The sequence below is a fragment of the Spermophilus citellus genome (assembly GCF_964194105.1).
Source record: "Spermophilus citellus genome assembly, chromosome: 11".
Classification (NCBI taxonomy): domain Eukaryota; kingdom Metazoa; phylum Chordata; class Mammalia; order Rodentia; family Sciuridae; genus Spermophilus; species Spermophilus citellus.
In genome coordinates, this window is record NC_138192.1 from 133539450 (window position 1) to 133566301 (window position 26852).

Consider the following 26852-nt stretch of genomic DNA (forward strand, 5'->3'; position numbering starts at 1 on the left):
ATCACTGTGACAGTCCCGAGAGGCCCAGGTCCACCCCTGACCCCGGCCTGTACTGCTGCTGACTCAGCCCTCGGGGCGGGTCTCCCTGAGTGCCACCTGTCACGTTAACAACCCCCACCAACAGAGACACCCTCATCTCTTTTGGCCACGTATCCCTAGGATTTATACAAAGTCTTTATTTTCATGATTATTGCCCCAATTCTTTACATGAATTGGTTCTTAACTACAGATTGAACACCCCTTATCCAAAGATCAGAAATCTAACATTTGAAATTTTTTGAACAGAAATTTGTTTGTTGTTGTTTTTTTTTTTTTTGGACACAGAAAATTTCACACTGACACTTTGTTTCATGTACAACATTATTTTTTAACTGAATAAAATCAGTTTCAGACTATGTACATAAGGTGTATAAGAAACATCAGTGAATTTTATGTTTAGACTTGGTCTCCTCCCCAAGGTCTCTCATTACATATATGCAAATATTCCAAAACCCAAATAAATCCAAAATCTGAAATACTACTAGTCCCCAGCATTTTGGATTAGGGACACTCAGCTTGTACAAAATTAACAAAAATGTCTTGGGAAAGATGAGCCACAGTTTCCTATTAGAACCTAGATGTTTCTCAGATGTCATTTAAGTGAACTAATATGTTGCCACCTGACAGATGTCCACCTGGCTTGGTCTCATCCAACCTGGAAGAGCTGCACAGTGTAACTGAGATGACCGTCTCCGAGCCATTTACTGGGAGAGAGAAAGTAGCTCTCATGCTGGGAAGCAGGCCCAGCACACACAACCTGGGGGTCCCCTGCCAGGCCCAAAGGACCCCGCAGAACATCAGCATCAGACAAGGCCACTCTGGTCACCATAGGGAAGGCAGAAATGAGGCTGCTATAATCGTATGTGAACACAGACAAAAACATGGGAACTATCCAAACCAGAAAGGTGACCGCACTGCTGTCCGGGTGGGCAGGGGTGACCTGCTTCTTTTCCATCTTTACCCTGTCTTCCTAAGGTAGCCCACTGAAGAACTACCTCCACCGCGTGGCCACACCCAGTCCACACCAAAGTCCCACTTCCTTAAGCCTTCCACAAAGTGGCCTGGCACAAGCTCAAACCCATGGCCCTATTACTGAGACGCCCATCCTCCCGTGGGACATCAAGGGACAGAGTCAACCTGTCCAGTCGCTGGCCATCCTGGGGGCGCCTGGCTGGAGGTGTCAAGGTGGAAGAGCACCCTTTATTGTAAATTGTCACCTTTAGCCAGGCCTTCGAGCCTACTCTCTTCCCCATCAAAAACACCCGGAGGGAAACCACCCCACCCCACCAGTCTTACCCGGGGGAGGATAGCGGGTATTTGCCAGGATCTGCTGTATCTGCTCAGAGGTCAGCGTGGTGATGGGTGTCAGCAGTTTCTGCTCCAGGCTGGGCAGCTCTCTGAAGGTGCTCACTGAGAACACGTACTCAGGACTCAGAGAGATCTTCACCAGCTCCTCCCGGTCTGCGTTCCTGGCTACGGTGAAAGGGGCCACCCCAAACTGCTTGAGCTCCACAGCACCGTCCTCCACCTCGTCGTCAGACTTGCCAGATGAGATAAGAACCAGGAACTGCGGGACACCCTCTTCTATCCGGCTCCCCAGCGGCCTCTTGAAGATGTTCCTGGACACGTACTCCAGCGCATTTCCAACGTTGACCTGCCTCCCGCCCTTGGGCCGCAGCCGCCTTACCGCGTTCAGCACCTCGTCCTTGCTGGCGTGGGCATTCAGCAGAAACTCCACCTTGGGGTCCTCGCTGAACTGGATGACTGCTACCCGGGTGGTGTCGAAGCCCACGTCCAGGTATTCCACCAGCCTCTCGAGGAGGGAGCGTATGTGCTGGAACTCGGGGCCAGCACTTTGAGACCCATCAATGAGGAAGACCACGTCCTTCTTGCTCCCAGTTCCTGTGAACCAAACATGATCTTTAGCATTAACGAAGCACATTAGAATATCAGTCTAAGGAGCAAGCCCTGTGCCCCTGAATGTCTGTACATGAGAGGCAAGAGGAGGAACAGGCAAGGTCAGGACAAGTGCCCCCAGGGAGCAGAAGCTGTAGGAGCTTGTCACCAAGTGACAAGGATGTTTCCAGAAGGAGGGAATCTCAGCTGTGGCAGGTGCTTCTCACAGACTGGGTAAGATGGCACCAGAGTGGGCATCCAGCTTCAGCAGATGGAGGGACAGATAAGAGTGTTTCCTATGGAGGGGGAGGGGGAGCAACAGACTGGGGGTGGTCAGAGAGGATTGAGGGGAGATGTCCAGTGCAGCTGGAGGGGACACAGGGGCACAGAGAGAGTGTTCAAGAGAGAAGGAAGCAGTATACTGGTACCATGAGTGGAATCGTGCCATATGGTGGTACAGGGTGACGTAGGAGAGAGAGAACTGCAGAGGACGCCCTGGGCAGGGGAGGAGAAAGTGTCCACAGAGACAGAAATGGACCATCCCAGACAGGCCACCACGGAGACACGGACACGGCCAGTGAGAGTCAGGGGAGTCTCTAGAACTTCTCTTGGATTTACTTGTATTTTCTTGGTGCAACAGGACTCTAGGCCACCAGCTGAGAGCAAGATGAGAAAGGAGAGGTGGGGAAGAAACAGGGTAGGAAGAAAGGAGAGGAAGGGGCGTGGCCATTCTGAGGAGTGGGAGAGGGAATGGACCAGGAACCCAATGGCTGCAGAAACAGCATCTGTGTGTGGAGTAAGTAAGAAGCTGAACGCACAGGCTTCCAAAGTGCATCCTCGCCCACACCAGGCACCTCGAGGGGCATCCTAACAGAGACTCCTGCAGTCAAGGTTTGGAATGTGCATCCGCCTGCTGCATCGGAGATGCACAGGTGCACCAATCGGAAAGAGGAAACCATCTCACTTTGTCTCACTGTCTCCCAAATTTATCTTATTGCCACCACTTCCGAACATTCATGCAAGCCGGCGGGCTCACTGCTGTCCTACAGAAGCTGACCCAGTGCCCACCAGCCTCCCTTCCCTCCCTCCTTCCCCACAGGACGAGGCACCCTGCCACCAGCTCCCTTGTCTCTTTCTCACCCCACCTTCCTTCAGGGACACTCTGCTCCCTCAGCACTGTGACTGCCCCTGCCCAGGAGCAGAGACAGCAGGCACTGGGCGGGCTTGTGTTGAGGGAGGATTCTTCTTAGTCCCCTTCCTCTCGGCCCCCAGGGCTCCCGCCATTCTCAGGCTTATTGTACCAGGTCTGGCAGGGAAGAAATAGAACACCCCTTGGCCCAGGGGCCAGGGGGCCTTCCCTCCAGTCCAGACGCTTCTCATTTTTAAGAAAAATTCAAAACTAATGTTTGTACTCTGGCCCAGGAGAGGCCAATATAGCAGAGGCTCTGCCCACACTTGACAGCAGAGTGCCTGTGACCAGACTGTCTTCTGAGAGTGGAGGGCTGTACCCAGGCTCCTGGGGACCACGCAGAATGAGGCTGAGCTGGTGTGGCTGACAGCCCCTTCAGACAGCTGCAGAGGGGCTGCCTGCAGATGAGGGAGTCTGAGCCTCAGCCAGGATATGTCCTCCTGCAGACTTTTATTTGGCCAAAAACATGAATCTTGGCTTCTCCCATGAGACCTAAAAAGGCACATGGCTTCTAATTTTTCACGTGACTCTAGTTGTCACTCTATGAGGTGGTGGAAGGAAGATTGAAAGTACCCTGTGGCCCACAGTCTAAACACAGATCCCTGATGATTTCAAGGAAAAAGGGCCCACAGAATTCTCCACTAACCTGGGCTCGGTGGTTGCGGGAAAATCGGCTGCAACCTGCTCAGCTCATCACGGCTCAGCTGGGTCACCCTCTCAGAGATGACCTGCTGGACAGTGCCCAGCTCCCGGAAGGTAGGGATGGCCACAGCGAAGTCTGGGATGAAGGAGATGGTCTGCATCTCTGAGATGTCAGCGTTGCCAATGCCAATGCCGATGGGCACTGCCCCGCCCCTCTTCAGGACCACCGAGGGGCCCCTCACATCATCACCAGACCTCTCAGCCGTGAGCACGATCAGAAGCTGGGGGACACCCTCTTCTATCCTGCTTCCTGCAGAGCTGATCAGGATGTTCCTCAGCACAAAGTCCAGGGCGGCCCCGGTGTTGGGGACCGGCCCGCCCAGCAGGGTCAGCCTGCGGACAGCACTGATGACACTCTGCTGGTCCATGTAGGAATTCAGGTAGAACTCAGGCCTGGTCCGGTCACTGTACTGCACCAGGGCCACGCGGACGCGATCAGGGCCCACATCCAGGCTCTCCACCACTCTCTGTACAAACTCCTTCATCAGGGTGAAGCCACTCCTGACGCCCTCAGAGCTGTCGATCAGAAACACCACGTCCTTTTCACCTGAAACTGGGAGGGAGACATCTGATGGCTCACCGGGGACCGGGAGCAGCAGCTTCACACCCATGTGGCACTGCACTTCATACCCATGAGGCACTGCACATTGCCCCCAAGGAGGGTCAACTCCAAAGTCCTGAGAGGGCAACAGAACTTTGCAATGGGATTCAGTGAAGGATTGGTTCTGCACAGAACCAGGAAGGAGGTGAGAGTGAGGGAGGAGAGGATGGAGCAGAGGTCAGAGAGAAGGGAAGACACCCCCTGCCAGCTCCCAGGATGGAGATGTGGCCATGGGCCAGGGAACACAGGTGGCCTCTGGCAGCTGGAGAAGGTGAGGTAGTAAATGACCTCCAAGTTCCTCCAGAGGGAACACACACCCAGTGATGCTGGTTTCCGATTCCTGACCTCCAAATTGTCAGATAATAAATTCATTTTATCAGAAGCCACTAAACACGAGCTGATTTGCCATGCTAGCAGTGAGAGGGACACACCACTGTACAGAGCCCTTCCACCTGGGCAGAGCTGCTGATTTCACAGGTGAACTCGAGGAGAAGATTGGGTGCAGAGGAGGAACATGGGTGGGGGTTGCAGGGCCACATCACCGGAGCGCGTGCAGAAGGGAAGGCAGGTGGTTGGGCCCAGTCACAGGTGGATCATGGAAGAAACACAGCCCAGGAGTCAGCAGCCACCCAAATCCACTGTGGGCAGGACCCGACCACCAGTGCATATGCTCCAAAAACTCAGTTTTTAACCAAAGGGATACTTTTGCAATTAATCACTCTTTCTTGCTGCATTTTTATCATCAAATAAAAAAGTGGTTAAATGCAAAGCCATGGTAATGTAAATCAGCAGTTGAAATTTCAAATACAACCTTCACAGGGGGAATTTATCTGCCTCTTCCAAAACTTTCAATTTTGAATGAATGAAGTCAAGGGATTAAAACAGTGAAGGAATTAGACACCGGCATTGGAGGAACAGGAAGACAAAGACAGTTTTAGCTCTGATATAACCATGTCATATGGCTTCTATTCTGCAGATAGTAAAAAAATTTTAAGCAGGGGGATTTTAACTATTGATATCTAAAGCTTCATAATGCATCTTATTATGAGATATTCTGATGCCCTTTAAAATAATCACCTGAATTCTCTTGTTTTCCCCTACGAAATAGATAAAAGAGTAAAGTGTGGAAAGAAGACTCATATTCTTTGGCTCCTGCAGAGACCACCTGTGGTTTCCCATTTTCCCGTGGCCCCAGGAGGGCTCCAGGCTATCTGAGGACCCTGGGCTGGGCACTGGAGAATCCAACTGCAGAAGCCACCCCCAATGCTCTGCCCTACCTGGTTGTGGGGCTCCATTGTGCACAGATTTCAAGAGATGGACAATCTGTGGCTGAAGATCTCCGATCTTGGGGAGGGACTCCGCAGCCAGGATGAAGGCGGAGGATGGCACTATGCGCTCCAGCTCGGCAGGGTCTGCGTTCTTGGCTTGTAAGATGAAAGGCACCACCCCACTCTGCTTCAGGTTACTTGCTGGCCCATCCACGGAGTCCGAGGACCGCCCAGCCACCAGCAGCACAAGGAACTGCAGCACTCCATCCTCGATGCGGCTGCCCGCGGACTTGACGAAGATGTACCTCTGGGCATAGTCCAGGGCGTAGCCCAGGTTGAGGGCTCTGCCTGTCTTGATCTTCATCCTCTTCACGACATTCAGAATGTCGGGCTTGTTTGGATGCTCATTGAAGCGAGACTCCACCTTGACGTCATCACTGAACTGAGCCACTGCAATCCGGGTCCCCTCTGGCTTCACATCAAGCTCCTCAATGATCTTGTAGAGAAAGTCGCGGACAACAGGGAACTGACCCACGAGGTTGGCTGAGCCATCAAAGAGGAACAGAATGTCTCTCTTGCTCTCTGCAAGGGAAGTAGATCAAGATGCAGTGAGGAAAGCAATCCTGGCAGTGTCACACCACCAGCGTTTAACTGTGGGCCCATGAGACTCCCCTGAGGGTCACTGTACCAGCAGGAGAAGAGAACACCTGCACTACTTGTCAAGAAAGGTGCTATTCTTTTGCACATTTGCAAAAGAAAAAAACTAGGCTGGTCTACTCAACCCCACATAGCTTCCTCATCAAAGCCCTGAAAAACCCTCTTCTGCCTCAGCGGGCCCCTGCAGGAGAACAGAACCATTTCACACTGTTACCAATGAAACTACGGGAAAGGTGGTCCTCACTGTACTTTTGCTACAACTTGCCCTGTCTGTGACAGAGGATCCCCTGTTTGCACCACAGGTCCCTGGGTGGCCATGTACCTGCTCTAACTGGATTGTCTTTTCAATGCCTTTGGGTTTATGGGATAGTTAATAGCTAAATAGCGCTGGTCGTTCCTGAGTGGGTCAGGTCTCTGCCAGTGCTTTCCAAGCGCTATCACTGGGCCTTGGGAAATATGAAAGACAGCCCACAGGAGGCTACACCACATCACATAAATACTGTGTCCAGTTCAAACAGCCCTTGGTTCTGTTTAGACTGGGTCTCCAGTGGTTTGATCTTGCACGCAGCTCTGTGATGTCAGTAGGCTGGTGGATCAAACATGTGCAGTCTCACTGCCACAACGATTTGCAATAATACACAATGATGCAGATTCCCTCTGGGAAGCCTTCCAGTGAGCCAAGGTGCATGGGTGACTTTTTGGATCTAGCAGAGTCTGAACACACAGATACCATATAAAGAAAACAATTTCAATTTTTAAATGTCAACGCATGCCCCATGCTCATGTAGGGTCTCTCTCTTTTCTCTCTCCCCTCCCTCCCTGCTACCCTCCCTCCCAGTCTGCCACCTGGATTTTCACTCCAGAATCTTCCTAGGCTTTTGGAGGGGGTGCTTCTGAATTAAGGCTGAAAGGCATGGACAGAACTTTCATTAACTGTCCTCCTAAACTGGCTGGTACAGTGTCCTCAACCCCATTCCAAACATTTCAACCAAAGTGGGCCAATGTCTTTCTGGAGCTCACAACGCTCCGAGTTCAGATTGTCCATGACCTTGTCCGGCCAGGGAGGCATGTGAGGAGGGCGGGGCCGCGCCGGTGGGGAAGGGGTTTACCTGGTTGCGCGAGGGGGACTTCCTCCACACCTCCGCTAACATATGTGGTAAGGGGTTGGATCAGCTGCTGAGGCAAAGCTGGCAGGGAGCTGAAATCGTCCATGAGGTACACCAGGCTGGGGTTAAAAGCAATGTGCTCAAGCTGGGCCTTATTCGCCTGGCTGACCCCCACACAAAAGGTCAGGACGCCTGCGCGCGCCAGGGCATTGGCAGCTTGCAAATAAGAGTCATCAGACTGCCCAGCCGTGAGCAGGAGCAGGAGCTGCGGCACGTGTTCACGGATCCTGCTGCCGCCAGCCTCGGTGAAGTGGTTGGCATGCACATAGCTCAGGGCCGAGCCTGTGTTCAGGCCCAAACCCCCCTTGAGCTGCAGCTGCCCCAGGTGAGCAAGCAAATCTGACTTGGTCTGGTATGTGTCTAGTGAGAACTCGGTCACGGGAGTGTCACTATATTGCACTACACCCACGCGAATATTGTCACTTCCAACATCAAGGCTGTTAACTAGGTTCATGACAAAGTCGCGCACATAAGGGAAATTGGCTTTTCCAACGTTGACCGATCCATCCAAAAGGAAGATGAGATCCCTTTTGTTTACGCGAACTGCGGTGAAGCACAGAAAACAAAGTGAGACATACACAACACGAAGGCTCTCCATGTGTGCCTGCCAAGTACACACATGCCAACGTTTAGCACACAGAGGACGTCAGCGTGGCGAAGCATGCCCCTCTCAGAGAAGACGGCAGGTGGCTGTGTACTTCCCTCTAGCGGAGGCTGGAGTTGGTGAGGCACACTGATAGCCAAGTGTACAAAACCAAGTGGACTCACAGACACAGGGCCAGGGTAGAATGCTTGCAACCACAAAGTCATCAGAATCCCGGAAACAGAACGTTTCTTCCCTGGAAATGAGTTCTACAAGGGGCTGGCTGCTGCATGTCTCATCTTATGTGTGCAGGCCTGGGTCCTCGGGACTCACCTCTGGGCTCCTACAGGGAGATCCCCAGGGAAGCTCAGGAGCAGGTAGCTCACGTGACCTGAGGAGGTGGGTTCCTAAGCTAGCAAACCACCAAAGCCTTTCTCATGATTTGTCATTCTCCACTGAGCTCCTCTCCTGCCAGGGAGTCCCAGTGGCACTGGACAGCCATCCAGCCACATGCCCCCAGGTAGTTCCTCCCCCCAAAACGACAGGATCATGGGCAACCAGGAAAATACTTGTCTGAAGTTATACACATGAACAATTAAAAGCCACATTCTTAAATGAGAGCCCCATAGACCCACCAAATCTGTGAGTCCCACATCTATAGATTCAACCAATCTCAGATCAAAAATATTTGGAAACAATTATGTCTGTACTGAGCAAAGTATGGATTGTTTTTCTTGCCATTATTTCCTGAACAATAAAGTAGAACAGGTATTTACACAGCATTTACATTATGTACAGTGCTATAAGTAATCTAGAGAGAACACAAAGTACCGGGAGTATTGCATAGATTATATGCAAACACTGCACATTTGACATCTGAGGATTTGGGTATCTGCCCAGCCCTCGTGGATACTGAGAGATGATTGCTTTTCTCCAACAGACTTCACATGTATATTTTCCCATTTACCCCCAACGCCTCACTATAATTTAAACTAATATTATTCCATGTTCATCAAGCTGAACGTTGGCTATAAAAGAGTGGATCAGGAGTGTTGGGAATACAGAAGAGAGAGGTGTTTAGGACTTCTGGAGCTGTGGAGTCTGGAGGAGAAGCAGGCACCCATGCAGCAGGGGTCATGCACCCAGCACCCCTGTAGTGGAAAGGCTGGGAGGTGGGAAAGCTGGCTTCCAAGATGTTCATCTTCTCTTTATTGAATCAGAGGACTGCATATGCCCAATCCATGGGCTCAAAGGCTTTTATGTTGTCTTTTGAAACAATGGCACTGAGGATCGTGTTAATTGGGAGATTCGAGGACCCGTGGGGTCTGGTCTTCACACCCACCCATTCAGCATGCTTTCCCATCAGAGGGACCCCTGAGAAGTGAGAGGAGACAGGGTGAGATTTGAGGCCCCTGCATCCCCTAGGGTCGGAGGGACCCAGGCTCCCCCTTGGCGGAGGGGGACAGGAGGCTGGTCACCAGTAGGAAAGGAAGGACACTAGGCCCCAGATCTGAGACGTGACTTCCTTGGCCAGAAGCCACACAAACAGGTGGCCCTGGCCCTGAAGTTTAGGTTACACAAGCTGATTGTTCAACATTGTAAACCCTCCGTCCTCAACCCAGGGGAAAAGGAAGTCTAAATAAATCTCATTGGCTACAGTTGTTTTCACCACTGAACAAGCGTCTCTCAGCTAAACACCCACAACGCCATTTCTCTCAAGGGCTCTGCCTGCAGCTACCCTGCGACACGTCTGAGCCCGGCCACCATACCTTCAGTGGTTCCAGAGAGGGTCCGCAGAGGCGCCAGCAGGCTTGGCAGCACACCCTGCAAAGAGGTTACCCGGAACTCAGCGGGCTTGAACACCAGGGAGGAGTCGAAGGCGATCTCTTCCAGCTCCGCTGGGTCGGCAGCCTGGTTCCCGATGGCGAACGCCATGATGCTGCTCCTCTTCAGCTCCTGGGCGGGCTGGCTGACCTCATCTAGGGACTTACCACCTGTGATCAGCACCAGGAGCTTGGGAACCCCCTCTGTGGCCCGGTAGCCGGCCGAGCTGATGAACAGGTTGTTGCGAACAAAGTCCAGAGCAGAGCCCGTGTTCAGGGCTGGGCCTTCCAGGGGCTTCATCTTCCTCACGGCCGAAATGACTTCCCTTTTGGTGGGGTGGCTATTGAAGTAAAACTCGGGCCTCACAGTGTCTGCATACTGAGCCACTGCCACTTGGATGAGATCCTGTCCGATTTCCAGCCTCTGGAGGACCTTGGCAATGAAGTCTCGAATGGCATTGAAGTTGGCCAGGCCCAGCTTGGAAGAGCCATCCAACAGGAAGACTATGTCCCTCTTGTTGACCTCGATGACTGTAGGTAGCAACATGGAGAGGTGAGTGGAACAGCCCCACCAAGCACACCTAACAACGACTCTCTACAAACACCTCCACCTACATAGGACGCTCCCCATTGGCTCTGGCCAATGTGACGCCGTCAGGGAACACCTCAGGAGGAGTTTGTCAACACACAGGCGTCAGCTACATTACCTTCCTACCGGGTAGCAGGCTGGCTCCCCTCCCACCCTGCTACTCCTAATCATTTTACAAAATAACTGCACAAAAACAAATTTAGGTTCAGTAACCACCTGCTTAGCATTCTGTCACTGAAAGGACAGTCAGTTCTCTTCTGCCACAAATATCTAATTTGGCCAGAATAAAGCCAGAGCTTGAAGAAACAACTTGCGTCTGCTCAGAGAGCCCTCTGGATCACAATCTTAATTTCAAAATCACACATAACCAACTGTGAAAGCTCTATGAAAATAAATATCTTCAGTCTCTCTAGCTCTCTATTCCAGGACTCCTTTTTTCAGGGAAAAAAAAAATGACTTGACATCATAAAACCTAAAAAGGGAAATCAATATCAATGCAAGCAAGTGCCACAGAAGTTTTCACTTAGGAGACCTGGGTTGCAGAGGCCTGGAGTGACATCTTAAGACGATGGTAACTCAAAGACCAACCACAAATCAAAACACCTCAACGTGACCCCTGCCTGTGAACTCTGGTCCAGCTGCTGTTTCAGAATGAATGCAACCTGCTCCCCTGGCAAAGAACTCTATTAGACCTCAGGGACCACGCCAGGAGCCTGGTGGGTGTCCAAGATGGGTAAGGGTGCAATGGGTGGGACCTGATGGGGGGTGTTTGCAAAAGGGCCCCCGTCACTCCTTCCATCAGACAGCTTGTATGGGAGGTGGATTTTGTGACACCCAGCGGAGGAAAGGTTTGGGATGAAGGTGATGCTGTGTGTTAAACACAGCTCATTCCTGGGTGTGTGGACTGGATGCCAGGACCGTGGTGGCTAGAGTCAGAACAGTTGGCACATGTTAAGGAATGGTTTTAGGACAGCCACACCTCATTGGCCCCAAAAAGGGGGACACTTGGGGCACCGATGACTTATGCAGTCACTCAGCTGCCCTCAGGCATAAATGTGCGGGACAACATTTCACCTCTCCTCACTGACCTGGTCATGGTCATGAGCAGACATTCGGGGCCTGCTTTTTTTCCTTCAGGTTAGAACTTGCTAGCTCCCTGAGCTGCTCCTCTGGTTCTGGTTTGAAATATCTTTGCAGATAAACCTGGATGGGTAGCTATCTAGTGGAGTTCTCATGCCCTGGTGCCATCGGGGGTGCTGTGGGTGACACACACATACATACGTAGTCCACAAGGGATGCCCCACATCTGTTGTCACATGCATTGATCATGTATATCACATAGATCAGATAAATGGACAAGTGTTCATGACAGCCATCGGCTGGGAGGTGCCTCCCTGCAGCTAGTGGCCCCAGTTACTGTTATTCTTCATAAGTGACAGCGGTGGCACAACATGCAGAACGGGGGGAGTGAAGTCTCACCCTCATTTTAAGTGTGGTACGAATTTGAGCACCTCCTTCCACAGTGTCACTCTACATCCCACCAACGGGCCTGAGGGAAGGACAGATGTCCGGATGTGGCAGACAAGGAACCCAGAGAGCTGGGAATTGTCTTTGGGAACTCAAATGCACACGGGGACTCTTGATTCTGTGCCAAAAGTCCCCTTCCCTGAGCAAGAGGCCACTTAGGTTTGACTTGTGTCTGAGGCCCTGGGAACTCAAACGCCTGGACCTCTGCCTAGCCGCCACACAGAAAAATACCAAGGGCTCCAAGACTGGCTGCATTCCTGCCTGGGTTTCATGGCTCTGCCACTAGCCCCCAGCCCCCACAGAATCAGGTAGCTCCTCCAGGTTGGTTGGTTGCTTGCTTTTCTGTGAGATGAAAGGGCTGTTCATGGACTTCCTCAGCCCCATCATACAAACCGGGATTCTCACGCCTGTCTCATTGGAAGCCACATCATGGATGCCTCAGTGTCTCCTTCTGCCTGACCTGAAATGCCAGCTCATCGGAGCCATCCTTTCTCTATGGCATGGTTCTGCTGGTCTCTTGCCTCCTAGGGAGGTGCACTTGAAGGTCCTGTTAATCAGTCAGCTCTGCTGTTGGATACTGTTCAGCCCTCATCTCCAAGACTCAACCCGACACCCCCAGGAGGCCTCCTCCCCTGTACCCCAAGAGCCCAGGAGTTGGGGTGTCCTCACTCTTCCAGGTTACTGTGTCCAGCAGCCCTCCTGAAGCATCCTACCAGACCACCCTTCCTCCAGCTGCCTTCCTGTCCATGCTACCCTTACATCCTCAGTGACTCTGAGACACCAGACACCTGAATACCTCAGTACTTCCAATACAGTGTGTCCTCCTGTCCACACAGCACTGCTTCTAGGGCCACAGCTGGCCTGTGGTCACCAGAGATCACACCACCTCTGCAATCTCACACACCCACACACTGCCCAGCCTCCGTCCTTCCAGCCCACCAATGCTGCACACATCTCCTACCGTCACCCTATCATCCAGCCCTTTCTAACTCACACCTCTCCCCTGCGCCCATCTCTGCGGGCTCTCTGAGCCACATTTTCCCATCTCCCTGAGAAAGACTCCACCCTGTCCCCCTCTCTTCTCCAGGCATCACCCCAGCAAGATGGCGCTCCTGGAAAAATCCCCCCACAGGGAAGCTTGCACTCCACACCTGGAGTCCCGGAAGGCACACGGGCAGCCGGGGCCCGCCTGCACCCTCCAACGCTTCCCATTCCCCAGAGGGTCATCTCCGACCCCACTCTCTGCTCAGTCCTCTGCTACTGCCTTGTGAGATGTCACCTCAACCACCACTGAAGGGGAGGGAGCCCCTCGGCCCCCAGCACCCCGTCTCCACCTCCTAGCAGCCCACCCCATCCTCACTGGGTCTCCTCCCGCCCCACCACCACACTGCCATTGCTCCCAGGACCCCGTCTCCACCTCCAGAATACCTCCCAGGGCACTACCCTCCACCAGGACCGTCCAATGGCTAATCCTGGTCCTCTGATCACTGTCAGTGTCTCCCTCCCCATGCACACACCCCTTCCTTGAGCTGTCACCCACACCCCTGTGTCTCCCGGGTGGCTCACTAGGCCTCCCAGGCCCCTCTGTCACCCAGCTGTCCAGTCGTGATTGGCGGCTGGTCCCCAGGCCTTCCTTCTGCAGCCATGCCCACCCCAAAGCCTCCTCCCTCTCAGGCTTCTCCTCTGAACCCAGATATGTGCCATCCCCGACTGCCTGGCGCTCGCCCCACCCTTGAGTGCCCACAGTGAGGCCGCAGCTCTCCTCCAGGCACGCGGCTCGTGGGAGGTCCTGGGAAGGGGCCACGCTCCTCTGTGGCAGGGTCAGGCTGCCTGGTGCTTGCACCCGCACGCCCTCCCCTCCTGGCCTCCTTTCCTTCCTGCGCCCCAGAAGCCACTCCTTTCCCCAGGAAAACCCACCTCGTGCCCCAGCGACACAGGTGAGCAGGGTTTTATCACAACGGTTATCTTGCAGCCTCAGACCTGGGCCTTCACTTAGTCAGCCAACGAGAGCCGTGGAGACGTGTCGCCCCCACAGGAGCGTCTCCGTCCCAAGCCCACTCTCCCTTGGCCTGCCCTCTGCTGAGGCGCAGCAGGGAAATGAGGGCAGGTCTTTTATCCAAAGACTCTTCTTATGAGAGCCTCCCGGTGTGTGGGTGACGCTGGAAAGGGACTGGGGGTTTCTAGAAGACACTGGGGACCAGCGTGCCCCAGTTTGCTGAATGGCATCCGGTTGGCCTGGCCAAGGTCATGAAGTCGATACGTCTAAAAAGGGGCTGACACGGGGAAATCTGCGCCTCTGAGGTGTCTCCCATGGTGACTGAATGTACATTTCTTAAATGACTTGGATTTTGTTTAAAATGACTCCAGGTGGCTGTCTCGCCAAATGCCTTCCATTTGAGTACATATCACAAATGTCTGAGAAACACTCCACAGAATGGACACTGTGCTGTCCCTTACCTTCATAAGGGCACTTCTCAATGCCCTGGTACAGAAGGACTTCAGGGACATGGTGCTCCTTTGTCACTTTGTGGGAAAAGACTGCCTACGCACACACTTCTCACACTGACTTAGGGGTCAATGCTTTCTCAGAGTCGGGTGAAACCTCAGATCCAATTTCAGGATGACCAGGTTGACAGGAGAGAGTACCATGAGCTCCAAGCTCTCCAAGCACCGTCACCGTGCCTCCCACTCTAGGAAGACCTTCCCACTCACTGTGGAGGGTCGCTTCCCCAACGCTGCAGCAGTGGTGACCCTCACTGCGGGAGCCAGCTCCTCGGGGCAGGACAGGACGTGGGTACTTACAGCTCTCCTCCGGGGAGTCACTGGTGCCCACCTTACTTCTATCAAACCGACCCACAACACCTCCCACCCCGCACAGAGGGCCAGAAGAGCATACGTACCTTGTGTGACAATGGTTGGCGGTTGCAGCACTATGTGCCTTTGGGCCACGCCAACAATGTAGGGCAGTAATTGCTCCTGGAGATCCCCAAAGCTACGGAATTCCGGGACAGTAAACACCAAGTTTTCATCGGTAGCTATGTGCTGCAGCTCTGCCCTGGAGGCGGCCTGGGCTCCGAGGCCAAACGAGAACACGCTAGCCTGCTTCAGTGCTACCACCCCGTCACCAATCTCGTCACTAGAGGGCCCGGCACTTATGAGAACCAGCACCTGAGGGACCCCTTCCTCCACTCGGCTGCCCCCTGCCCTGGTGAAGTGGTTCTCCACCAGGAAGTCGAGGGCCTGGCCAATGTTGGCCAGCTCCCCGCCCGCAAACGCCAGGGCCTTCACTGCCTCCAGAACCTGAGCCTTGGAGGAGAAGGTGTCCAAGGAGAACATGGTTCTGGGCTCATCGCTATACTGGACCACCCCCACTCGGATCTGCTGGGGTCCAATTGAGAGTCTCTCAAGGAGATTTATAAGGAAGTCTCGAATGACTGCGAAATGGACACTTCCGGTGTTGTTTGATCCATCAATAAGGAAAATAATGTCAGCAGAGTCTTGTGCTTTAAAAGAAAGAAATGCAAAAAATGTGAAAGCGTTAGAACAAGTGACACATGCATCATTCGGTGTTCTCACATGTTTCTTTGGAAACCAATAAGAAACACGAAATACAGACAAACAAACCACACGTCAATTAAGGAACGTGAAATTCTCATTGAGTTCTGCATTCTGAATGGATAAGAGGCAACTTCTTGGAACTAGCAGTGTAGAACATGCACAAATTCTCATTTGTGACATCTTTGTAATTAAATTTCAAAACATCCTACGTACTTTTTGGAGGAAGAAATCTCATTTATATATTCTGGAAATTTCTACTAAATTTGGAGGGAAATGTAATAGCATGGGATTGTGATTGCCATCCCTGCAGGAGAAAATTAATGAGTTAAGTCACGAATCCAAAGATGACTTCTCAATTTTTGGTTATTTCTCCTGCCTCCTCCAGGGATAAGGATTTTTATGTGAATCCACAGCCGTAAACAGAATCCCAGTTTCACAACTTTGTGAATCAAACTTCTGGAATGTTAAGTGATTCCTTGAATAATTACTGGTCATTCTTCCCTTAAAATCAAAATGGCGGAGCACCTGCAACCTTGTGGGTCAGAATTCAAACTGCTTTTAGAGTTTTAATTTTAAAATACTCTGATAGATTGGGGGCTTGATTTTCTTGCCCTGAAGCCATTTATCTGTATGAAACTCAAATGCAGACCTGGAATTGGGCTGGATTTTTACTCATTTATTCTTGCCATTGCCTCTGTATTCAGTCATATAATGCAGAATAATGTTAAGCAGAGTGATATGAAACCAGTCATGACATAATTATCCAACCTTATTTTTATGACATCCTAAACTGATTTCTAGCAGGACCACATGCATCTGCTAAACCTTACTCAGAATTAGCTCTGGAATCATTTAAAGGATGTAAAAAGGACTGACCAAGACCTCCTCCTCTCCCCACCATAGTGGCCATGAGCCTTCCATTCTGCTATGGAGAATGGGGGTTACACAGAAGCACTGAGCAAAAACTGGCTACCAATAGGCCTTCAAATCAGAGCTAAATACTGCAAGATCTCATTTAAAACATATAATCAGGCTGCTTTAAACTAGAGGAAAAGCAAAATTCTTCTAGCAAATGTTTTCTATAACTTGGAAGAGACTTTATGTGTGCATAAATGTTTACATTCTGGAGTTCTAGAAAGCTATATTAGGGATATAATTGTAATATTATATAGAAGACCATTTGTTCTGATCATTTTAATGCCAATGAACACTGTACATTTAAATTTTTTTTCCTTGTGCAGTGGAACTGTTTTTATCCTCACTGTGGAAAAGGATGCAAATCCTGTCTCATAGAACTGAAGTGTTCTCTAAAGAAACGATGCTCTACCCAAGCTTGCCCACGGGCCATACCAAAGCAGAAGTGCCCAACCTGGACCTGCTCCTCTTCCCTACATTCATGAGGGCCTGATAGCACCCTGCAAGTTTATTCTCTGCACAGGTGACCGTGGTAACTTGGAAATACTCCTAAGATACAAGGAGAGGAGAGCTGTTTTGCTATGTATAAAGATCTCGTGCTTTCCATAATTGTTGCACAAAATCATCAAATAAGACTGGGCCTTCGAGCATAAGCTTCCTGAAGGCCCCTGGGCAGGGGCAGAGCCAGGGAGTATGAACCACCTAGCGGGCCACAGAAATGGCTGGGTGGTTGCAAAAAGCAGATGCTCTGCACATCACCTCACAAACTTCCTCAACGTTTCCAGGTTGAAACCCATGGCCCTGCAGGACACCAAAAGAATTGCCACTTACTCAGCACATGGTGGCATTTGAAAGAAAGGTACCTGTGATCGGTATGGCAAATAAAAAAAAAAAATGACACCTACGTCATAGCATGACACTATTCCTTCTTCATTTATTACTTAGTTGGGTTGCCATTCATAATAGTTTAATAAGAGAAGTGATCCCTGGGGGAAAGTAAGTGAAAATTTCTCTCCTAAGAGACTGAACGTCTGCAAAAGCAGGTCATAAAAACGTTGGATAATTTGTCATCACTGAATAAAACCCCATACTCTTACACACATGGTAATGGGACACACAGAGCATGCTTTGTTATCTGGAGAGCCAAAGCCTCAGGCAGACCCAGGAGCCCTGGGCACTATGGAGAGTAAGGTATACCAACAACCAACAGTAACTCCAGGAGAAGTCAGACCTATCGACAATTTGAAAATTCAAGCATGTCTGGTTTTTCGTCTTTTTGGCTCGTGGATCCCCACCCCTGATGGCATTTTCTCTGGAAAAGTTTCACAGTCTCCAAGGAAAAATCCCTGGCTCCTTCTGCCCAACTGGAGACACAGTTTTCCTGAGCACTGTGTTGCAGGCAGAGTGCCTCTCTTAGCTCATGTGATGCTCCCCTTTCTAAGAAAAAAGCCACGTTTTTATTTCCTATAAAGCAAACATGAAATTGTAGCTCAGTTTCATGAAGTTTTGAAATATTCATATTTTGCAGAAAAAAAGAAATTTATGCTGAAATCCTCACTGCTGCCTTCAGCTTTTGTTTTAGTCGGGCTGTAAAAAGATTGGTGAAGGGATTTTTTAAAACATAACCAGTGAAGATGGATTAACTGAGTAGAATTCATCTAGAAAGTGGCAACCATTAACATTTTACGTATAAAATGTTCTTATTTCATGATCAAGAACACCGTAGTAGGAAAAGTTCCCAAATAGACCAGAAATGAGGAAAAAGCCCTCGCTGGCTAGCAGGCCCTAGAAGGCCCTCCTCGGGCCTTTTCCCAGCGCTGTAAGTGGAGACAGTCCCACTCTGTAGGTCTCTAATTTTTACTTTTTGCTGTGGAGCATGCGGTGGGCGTGATGCCAGAGGCGTGGCAGAGTGCGGTTAATTAGAAAAGATGACGTAAACAGATCCAGAGTCCACCTGGGCTGCTAGGGGCTAAGACACTAGACGACAGAGATGCTTGCTTGGCGTAAAAACAAAGGTTTTCTCTTCTGTGTGGAAACGCACACCGTGTTAGGGGCTCACTCGGCCTCTGCTGTGGTGACCTGGGTTTTGTCCATCTACGGAACAGCTACACCTGCCGGCAAACTCAGCTACGCCTTCTCGTGAGTTTGCCAAAGCATCAGTTTAAAAAACGCCCCTTTCTCCATGGATCCCTGCCCTGTCCTTGACATGGCTGCTGTGTCCCTGTACGCCTAACGGAACGGGTGAGTGTACATTGACTGCTGCGGCAGAGAAGGTCGTTCAAGGTGCCCTTGCCATTCCCCTGGAATCCGATGTTCCTCCTGGGGTCATCTTGAGGACACCACCTTCTTTTCCTACCATCTAGCAGGACCACTATTGGGGTCACCACCAGGGCGGAGGCAGGGAAGACTCTCCAACTCTCTTATCCCTTCTCCTGGGAAGCCAGGAAGCTCCTCTTCCACCCTGCCAAGTCCAAATCTGGGGACCACAGGGAAGGCCGTGTGAGAAGAGCCTTCTGCAACACCTCGGGGTTGGCTGAGGGCTGGCTGGCTCCGAAGCCCCCGGTCACCCAAGCTCTCCTGCTTGCTCACCTGGCCATCTCTCTCCCAGTCTGCTATGAAAAGCCATGTCTGGGATGTTTCCCTAGCGCTGCCCCGTGATTCTGACCACAGTAAAGACAGCGCTACGTTTCTCCAGGTTTCTTCTGCTCCGTCTGCCCTTCCCTAGGTCCCCCCGTGGCCCCCGGGGGTATGACGTGTGCCTTAAAGCCTCATCTCCCTTTTCCTGCTGCTTCCAGTACCCTGGTGGACAGGAGACTGACTTTGCCCCTGGTCACCTCCCCCGGCCCTGTCTCTGCAGCCCTCCTGCGGTGACCACTTTCCAAGGCTGAGCAGGAATCTGCCCCTTGGTCTCCCTCCCTCCAGCCACCTCCTCCATGCTGTGCCTACCTGGTCCCTGCTGTCCCTTCATTCCTTCTTCATTCGAGAATGCTCCCCTCCCTCTGTAGCGAGGCACACTCAAGAGTTTCCCCATCTTCCTAAATGACCGCGGATCCATCAGGCTCCACCAGCGTCCACTCTGCTCTCAGGTCATCTCCAGAGACTCTGAAGTCCGTGTGGGTGACCCCACTGAGCCCCAGTCTCTCAGCCTCCTCTCCCCAGTGGGCTTGTCTATGTGTCTCTGCATGTGTGGCCACACTGTGCACATCACCTGAAACCCCACCAGTCCCACTGTCTGCCCCAGAAGTCCCCTCTCTACAGGTGGCATCTCCTGTTGACAGGTGGCTCTCCACACTCCTGCTGGCTGCTCCTGCTCTCCAGGACGCCATGCCGGCTGTTGCAGGAACTCACAAGCCATCCCTGCGCTTCCTCCCCCAGAGAGTGTTCTCCTCTCCTCTCTGCCTTTCCCTCTTTGCCAGCTCCAAACCTGGGAGCCCCTTTGATTCTGAGAGGGCCTGCGGCATCTGCAGCAAGTCAGGTACCCCGCCAAGGGGTCCACGCTAACGGGGTCCACACTGAGGGTCCCTCAGCTGGCGATTCTGACGGCAACTCGGCCACACTTCAAGTCCGCAGCTGTTTCCTGAGCATCGTGTGGGCCCATCTCACCCCTGAGCCCTCCCAGCACCCAAGCCCAAGGCCACCCTCTGCACCCTCTCCTTCATGGGGGTGATCCACCACAGCCCTGCTGGCACTCACTGCCACTTCAGAATGTGAGGACACAGCCCCCTCCTCTTCCCTGCCCTCCGTGTGGAGCTGCATGTCTCCCTCCTTCCCCCGCTAACCCCCGTCTGCTCCACCCAGAACGCTCAGCTCTCGGCTGTCAAAGGGCCACATGGACTCTGGACTCTGCTCTAACGCAGGGCGTCCCTCCACCCTGCTGTCCCCACTGCGGACACCTAGTCCCACACACTATCAGGGCTACTGTGGTACCTTCTGGAATTTCACTTATCAAATTCCTTCTTCAGTGCACTTAGCACTGGAAGGATAGTTAATGGGCTCAACAAACTGATGGCGATTAGCTCTGCCACGTCACTGTGAATAGCACAGCGAGGTGATATCCATGCATTATGGATCCTTCCAGGATGGCCAATGAGGGCCATTAGAACCCAAAGAGCCTCCCTGGGCCTGGCCACACGTACAGCATGGTGGACACATACACCCTCCAGGCAGGGCCAGAGCCCGAGGCTGCCCCGGCTGGACTTCCCCAGCATGCCCCCTGCCCTTTAGGACTCGATTTCTTCCAAACAGATTCATACTCAATCGCATCTAGGGTTCTTCCCACTCGGATTCTATCAATTCTCTGAAATGAATTCAGAAAAAGGGCAGAACAGAGGAGCTTTCTGCTCTCCACTGGACCAGAAGGTGGACGTTCTTTCCCTCTCTGTTCATGCCCCTCCTGGCACGGAGCTGCCTCTGGGGACACAGGTCTCTGTGCCCAGAGCAGTTTTGGGGGTGCTATTCACCAGATGCTTTTCTAAGGAAGCTGAGGTCTCTTTTGTGATCTATTGGAATTCTGCTTTTAGCTAAAATATCAGCTGTTTCAAAAACAAAGGCCTCCTCTGGATGTGGCCAAGTGCCGTGTTTGAGAAAGCGGCTCCAGAAGGTACGCAAACCTTTGTTTTTAAGCCCATGAACAGTCATCTCTCCTACTCCCCACCGTCTCTTAGCCAGGACGTTGCTTTAAGGCCAGCAGTTGCCAAGCTCAGCTGCAAAGGACAGCAGGGCAGGAGCAGCTTGGCGATGTTGCCGTTACCTGTGATGTCTTTAAAGGTTTCCGTGTCCCCAGCCCTTTCTGGACGCACGGATGAATGCACACAGGCCACTAAGTTTCCTACTATGTCATGAAGTGAGGTCAAGTTCTCTAGGTTGAAAACATGCATATTGACTGGTTCACTTGCTATTTCTTTTAACGCTCCTTCATCTGCATCCTCAACTCCAATGGCAAACACGTTTACATCAGCAGACTTAAGTCCCACTGAGGGGAGAACAAGGCCGTCCTCTGAGCGTCCATTGGTCACCACTACAATAACCTGGGGCACTCCGTCACCAGCCCGGCTTCCAGAAGCCTCAGAGAGGTGGTTTTGAATTACGTATTCTAATCCTTTTCCAGTCTGATTGCTTCCCCCAGAATAAGACATGTTGGAAATGTGGGAAAGCACTTCTTGTTTAGTGCGGTATGTGTTTAACAGGAACTCGGTATGAGGGTTTCCGTTGAACTGGACCAGAGCAAAATGGAAATCATTCTCTCCCACAGCTAAAGATTCTATAACATCATATAGAAACTCTCGAACAAGTTGGAAATGTTCCTTTCCAATGCTCCAAGAGGAATCCACTAGAAATATTACATCAGCAGCGGCACCATTTTTGACATCTTTAAAAAAAGACATTGGTTTAGATTTTTCTACTGTTCAAGCAATTAAATCACTTCCTATCAGTGCAAAACTTCCTAAACAATCCAGCTGATGCTATGCTGTTACTGAAGGACTCACACTTGATGCAATTCAGGCAGGTGGACTTACCTGGGGAGCAGGGCCCCAGCCCCATGGAATCAACAGCTGTGGTGCCCGGTCACAGCCCAAGTTCCACACTGAGTGACCACATTCAGGGCCAGCAGCTTGCTCCAGAGTGGGAGAAACCTCCTAGGTGTTTTTGAACTCAAGTACAAGATTCGCCACAGTTGGACCCCCAAGACCCTCTTGACCAGACCAAAGGGACCTCTTACCATGGTGACCAGCTGTGGCCTTACAGGCTCATTCCTCCATCTGGGGCATAAAATTGGGCCTTGACAAGGAGGTGATGTGACTACTACATTGTTTTACCTGAACTGACCCCTAATGTTGTGGTTAATTTGCAAAAAATAAACAAGTACATCTTTTTTAAGTAGCAAAGAACTGTGTAAATGTAGAGAGGGAAAAGGCTCCTTTTTCTCAGATTTCTGAGCAGGGAGGAAGCTTCTCTAACTAGTTACTGTGTAAAAGGCTTCACAGACACAGAAGGGCACTGATCTTGTTCACAGGGGGATCTGGCTCTTCCTCGAGGGTAGGGACTCGGGGCAGCAGGCCATCAGTGGCCCAGAGACAGGCCCACACACCAGGCAGGCTCCTGGACTCTGCTGACCTCGGGCTGATCAGAGGCTCCAGCCCACTCCCCTTCCATGGAGGGGGCACTCACCTGCCCATCTAGAGCAGCCTGGCCCCGGGGGAGAGGCCCCATCAGAGACCTGCTCTCCAGGCAAAGGAGAGGGACCCAGTCCATGCCTCACAACTGGCAATGCAAGATGCTTTTCTCACTTTTCTAAAACTCTAAAGCAAACTCTGAATAGGATCTCTAGGATGGACCTTATAAGAAAATGGCTTTAGGAAACAGATGTGTAAAGATCCTGTGATGCTAGAGGAAAATTCCCTGTGTGCCCAGAGATACCGAGAGGGCGCTGTCTCTCCCCCAGGGACAGCCTTTCCCCCTCAGTGTCTGTCCCCTTCCTGCCTATGTGCTCAGGGACCCTCCAGGGGCAAGCACACGGGAAGCTCCCCCGGAGGTGGGACTTCTGAGATGCCAACCTCCGCTCCCGCTCAGGAAGAGCAGGCCTCTTTCGAGCCACCTCCACGGTATCAAACTCAAGTTTTAGGAAAGGGTGAAGAGCATCCAAGGGGTCTGTAAGCTGAATCCACCTCCTACGACAAATGGCTGGTCTAAAAACAGGCCTAAGCTCTCTATGGAGCTTGTGATGGCTGAGATCTAAAATCCGAACAGGATACTCCTTTTTATAAAGTGAAGGGCACTTCTGCACCTTACCTGCTTGTTGCTGTTGGGCATAGGTCATGGAAAAGCCTGAGAGAAAGAGGAAAAGGATGGCCACTATGGGCAAATGCCGATGCTTCCTCATTGTGGATTTGTCTAAGCACCAAGTCTGAACCTAAAAGAGAAAATAGGGCAGAAGAGAATGGTTGAGTTTTCTAATTCTCATGCTTAAAAATTCCTCAAAATATGATACTTTTTATGACCTTTTAGACCTCCCAGGGGGGCTTTGTATCTGATCCATTTTTTAAAACCAGCAAAGAATAGACAGATGATAAATAGGTAGGTAGGTGAGTAGATGGCTGGACGGATGGATGGACAAAAACAGGTACACAGTCATGCACCTCGTGGCTCAGGGACATACAGCTGCAGACACACACAGGGAGGGACCCAGAGCTGGATGCTCTGCCATCTCTGTCTTGGAAGCCTTAAGAGAGGAGGGAGGCAGGAAGGGCAGTGCGTGTTGAGGTGGCCAGGTGGAGCTCTGTCCCAGGAGACCTCATGCCTTTTGCAGACGGGTCATGGATCCCCTCGTAATGAGCTGCTGACTTCCTGGCTGGACGTTCTTGCAGAGTGTGAGGAGCACGGCCCCATTTTCTGATGGACGCTGACAGTGGTTTCACCACAAGCTGAAAGCATCCTCTTTATACTCATCAATAACAAATGAACCAAGATGGTTCCCGCTGTGAAAAGCAGTTTTATCTACACATATGAATGGGCGTCTTTGAACCTAATGATGACATTATTTTGACTGTGTTAAGAAGTATGCCTTCTTCCTCCCAAACCGAGGCAGGCAGAATTTGGAAACAGCATATTCCTGAGCAAATGGTGGGAAGAAAAGGCTCCTACCTGGCCAGGAGCACAGGTACTCGCAGAAAGGTGGCAGGGTGTGACAGCCAGCTTCTGCTTGTAAATCAGGTATAAAGGAGTCACTGAGGAAGGCTGCAGCTCGTGGAGAGAAGGGGCTTTGTCCAAGTCAGAGCGTGAGCATGGCCCAGGGTGATTTCAAACCTTGCCCTCTCCCTGAGGCTATCCAGCACTTGCCCCGCTGGACGCCAACAGCCACCTCACGGTGGAACAAGCCAGGGAGGTTCAATTAACCAGGCTGCAGAGCCAGACCCGAGGGCCAGCTGCTTGCCACAGTCTCCTACACCGTGCACCAGCTGGTGGCTGCGCTGTGACTCCCAGGCAGCACGTTCAGGATCATGTGGCCTTGGGAGCCGTGTCATCAGAACCCCCTGCCAACATCCTCCCTGCCTACCTCAAGGCCTCGCATGGGTGCCCTCGCCCTCCTCTCCCCAGTCCAGAGAACATCCAGGGGCTGAGAACTTCCCTCCAGAGAGCTGCCCTGTTCTTTCTGCCAAGGCTCACGTGCCCCGGCCAGGTCAGCACATCTTTTCTCCTCCTCTCAGCTCAAGGCTCTGGTTTCTCCTGTCTAGGCTCAGCTACCACAGGACCTGTGCTCAGAGGCCCCAGGACCTGGCCTCACACTTGGCTGTGTCTGTCTTGAAATTCTTAAGAACTTTCAGAGGAGACCCTCCTTCCCACTGGGCACTGGTCCCAGAAGCTGTGAAGCTGATCCTGCCTGCAGCCTGCATGACAGAGACTTTTCTTGCCCAGACTGGTCAGGGCTTCCCTGGTCAGGAGTTGAGGTGACAGTGCTGACGGAGAAGGGCATTGGCAACACCCACAGTCTGGAATGTCATCAAGCCACTGTTTTTAATGTTATCAAAGTCGTTCAGCTACCACATGCCAACTTGTCCTCATTGACCTCATTACCTTCGCCTGATCCTTCTATGTAGATGCCTACCCCATGCTTACAGTGAAGAACTAGGGTTCAGAGCCTAAATGACCAAAGTCACACAACTGATGAGCCACCTGGTAAATGGCATCTGAAGATTAATGAGATGGAGATAAGAAAAAAAAATGGTTCTTTTTTTCTCCATGGCAACTCCATGATTACATGACAGCTGTCAATCTAGTTTAATAGCCTCCATTTTGGTTTTTAGGATTCACATAAGGAGCCAGTGGTATGGGGAAGACAGGTGCCTGGAATCAGATAAATCTGGATGTTGGATCTACCACACTCTTCCTTGGAAAGGTCACTTAATTGCTCTAAGCTTCCATCTTATCTATAACTCGGGAACGAGGCTAACACCTCTCCTGTGAGGAGTATACAGCCACCTGCTTACTAAATGCCTGATGCAGAAGAGTAATAAGAGCCATTCTCTTCCAAGGCAGGTTCTTTCAGCATTTCCAAAAGGAGATGCCATGGAACCTCAATCCATGAAATGTTCTAGGGGGAAAGGCAACAGAGTTTGGAACGCCCTGGATCCCAAGCCTGCCTGAATACAATACTCTGAGCACACAGCAGCTCTGAGAAGTAAGAGACAACATAAAGAAATCCACACTCACTAAACTCAGAATTGACCAAACACGTGCTTTAAAACATCTTTTTCATCAGTAATTATTCACATCCCAGGCAACCAGGTGCACAGCTTGGGAGCAGTGGTCTCTTCATGACTGAGTGTGGTCTTTCTGAGTCCTTGCTTCTGTGAAGCACCAGCTGAAGTCCTCCCCATCCGCCCAGGCATCTACTGCACCTGGGCCATGCTGATTCTCTTGGACTCCATTAACTGCAAGTGTGGACCCGTGTCCCTTGATGGCAGAGCTCACACCTCCCAGTGACCAAGCCAGGGGAGCTGGAATTTGAAGATGGCCATAGTTTCTCCAAAGAGTCCCAGAGGAGAGGCCAGAGCCAATCTCATCATCAGCATCATGCATCCATTAAAACTCTCATTTCTTTTTTTCTCATACTGAGCACTTTTTTCTCATACTGGGCACTCCGATACTGCAAATGATATGAGGTAGATCACAGTTACATAAGAAGTTCCATTTGGTTTAAGAAACTGAAATGCATTTACTCTAAGGAGATTGGGTTACCATCACAATTTATATTCCATTGTTACAGTATGAAGGTTTAAAAGAAGGTCTTCTAGTGAATCACAATATATGAAGACACTCAGCATCAATGTGAATAATTATTTCTCTCTGGTTTGCAAATACCTGTTGGATTTTCAATTGCAACTTTTAAAATTGTGGTATCCCCAAATCCCAAATGCCTGCATCCTGGTTTCACATCCCCATCTGGAAGATGCTGTGACTATTCCTGAGCAGGCTGAGGGATGAGAGTAAATCAGGCCTGGGAACTGGCTGGCACAGCCTTCCCACTGTTGAGAAGTTGTAAGATGAGCAAGACTCAACGGTAACTGGAAGAAGTGAGGGCAGAAATGCACCCACAAGATGGGTAACCTAGAAAAATGAAATCATTTCCAGAAATACACTCTCCATCAAACTGAATCATGAAAAACTTGTTTAACAATCTGAACAGACTTATAACTATGGTGGAGTTTGAATCAGTTATCAAAAGCCTCCTACAAAGAAAAGCCCAAGAGCAGAAGGCTTCACTGTGGAATTCAACCAAACGTTTAAAGAAATATTAACACCAACCCTTTCAAACTCCTCCAAAAAAATTAAAGAGGAGTGA

General features: G+C 51.1%; 1 protein-coding gene across 6 annotated transcripts in view; it reads right to left on the reverse strand.

Moving 5' to 3' along the window:
- Window positions 1-26852, reverse strand: part of COL6A3 (collagen type VI alpha 3 chain) — a 78541-nt gene that overhangs the window by 38795 nt on the left and 12894 nt on the right. The window contains exons 2-9 of one of the 6 annotated variants that reach the window (XM_081261453.1): window positions 23303-23423; window positions 21264-21881; window positions 14941-15543; window positions 9871-10455; window positions 7462-8061; window positions 5705-6277; window positions 3771-4379; window positions 1336-1941 (exon numbers count right to left, since the gene is read on the reverse strand). In XM_081261453.1, coding sequence (XP_081117579.1) covers window positions 1336-1941; window positions 3771-4379; window positions 5705-6277; window positions 7462-8061; window positions 9871-10455; window positions 14941-15543; window positions 21264-21881; window positions 23303-23393 — 4285 coding nt within the window. In that variant the 5' untranslated portion in view covers window positions 23394-23423. The remainder of the gene's footprint in view (window positions 1-1335; window positions 1942-3770; window positions 4380-5704; window positions 6278-7461; window positions 8062-9870; window positions 10456-14940; window positions 15544-21263; window positions 21882-23302; window positions 23424-26852) is intronic. The other 5 variants (XM_081261455.1, XM_081261454.1, XM_081261456.1 and 2 more) reach the window with 5 other exon arrangements.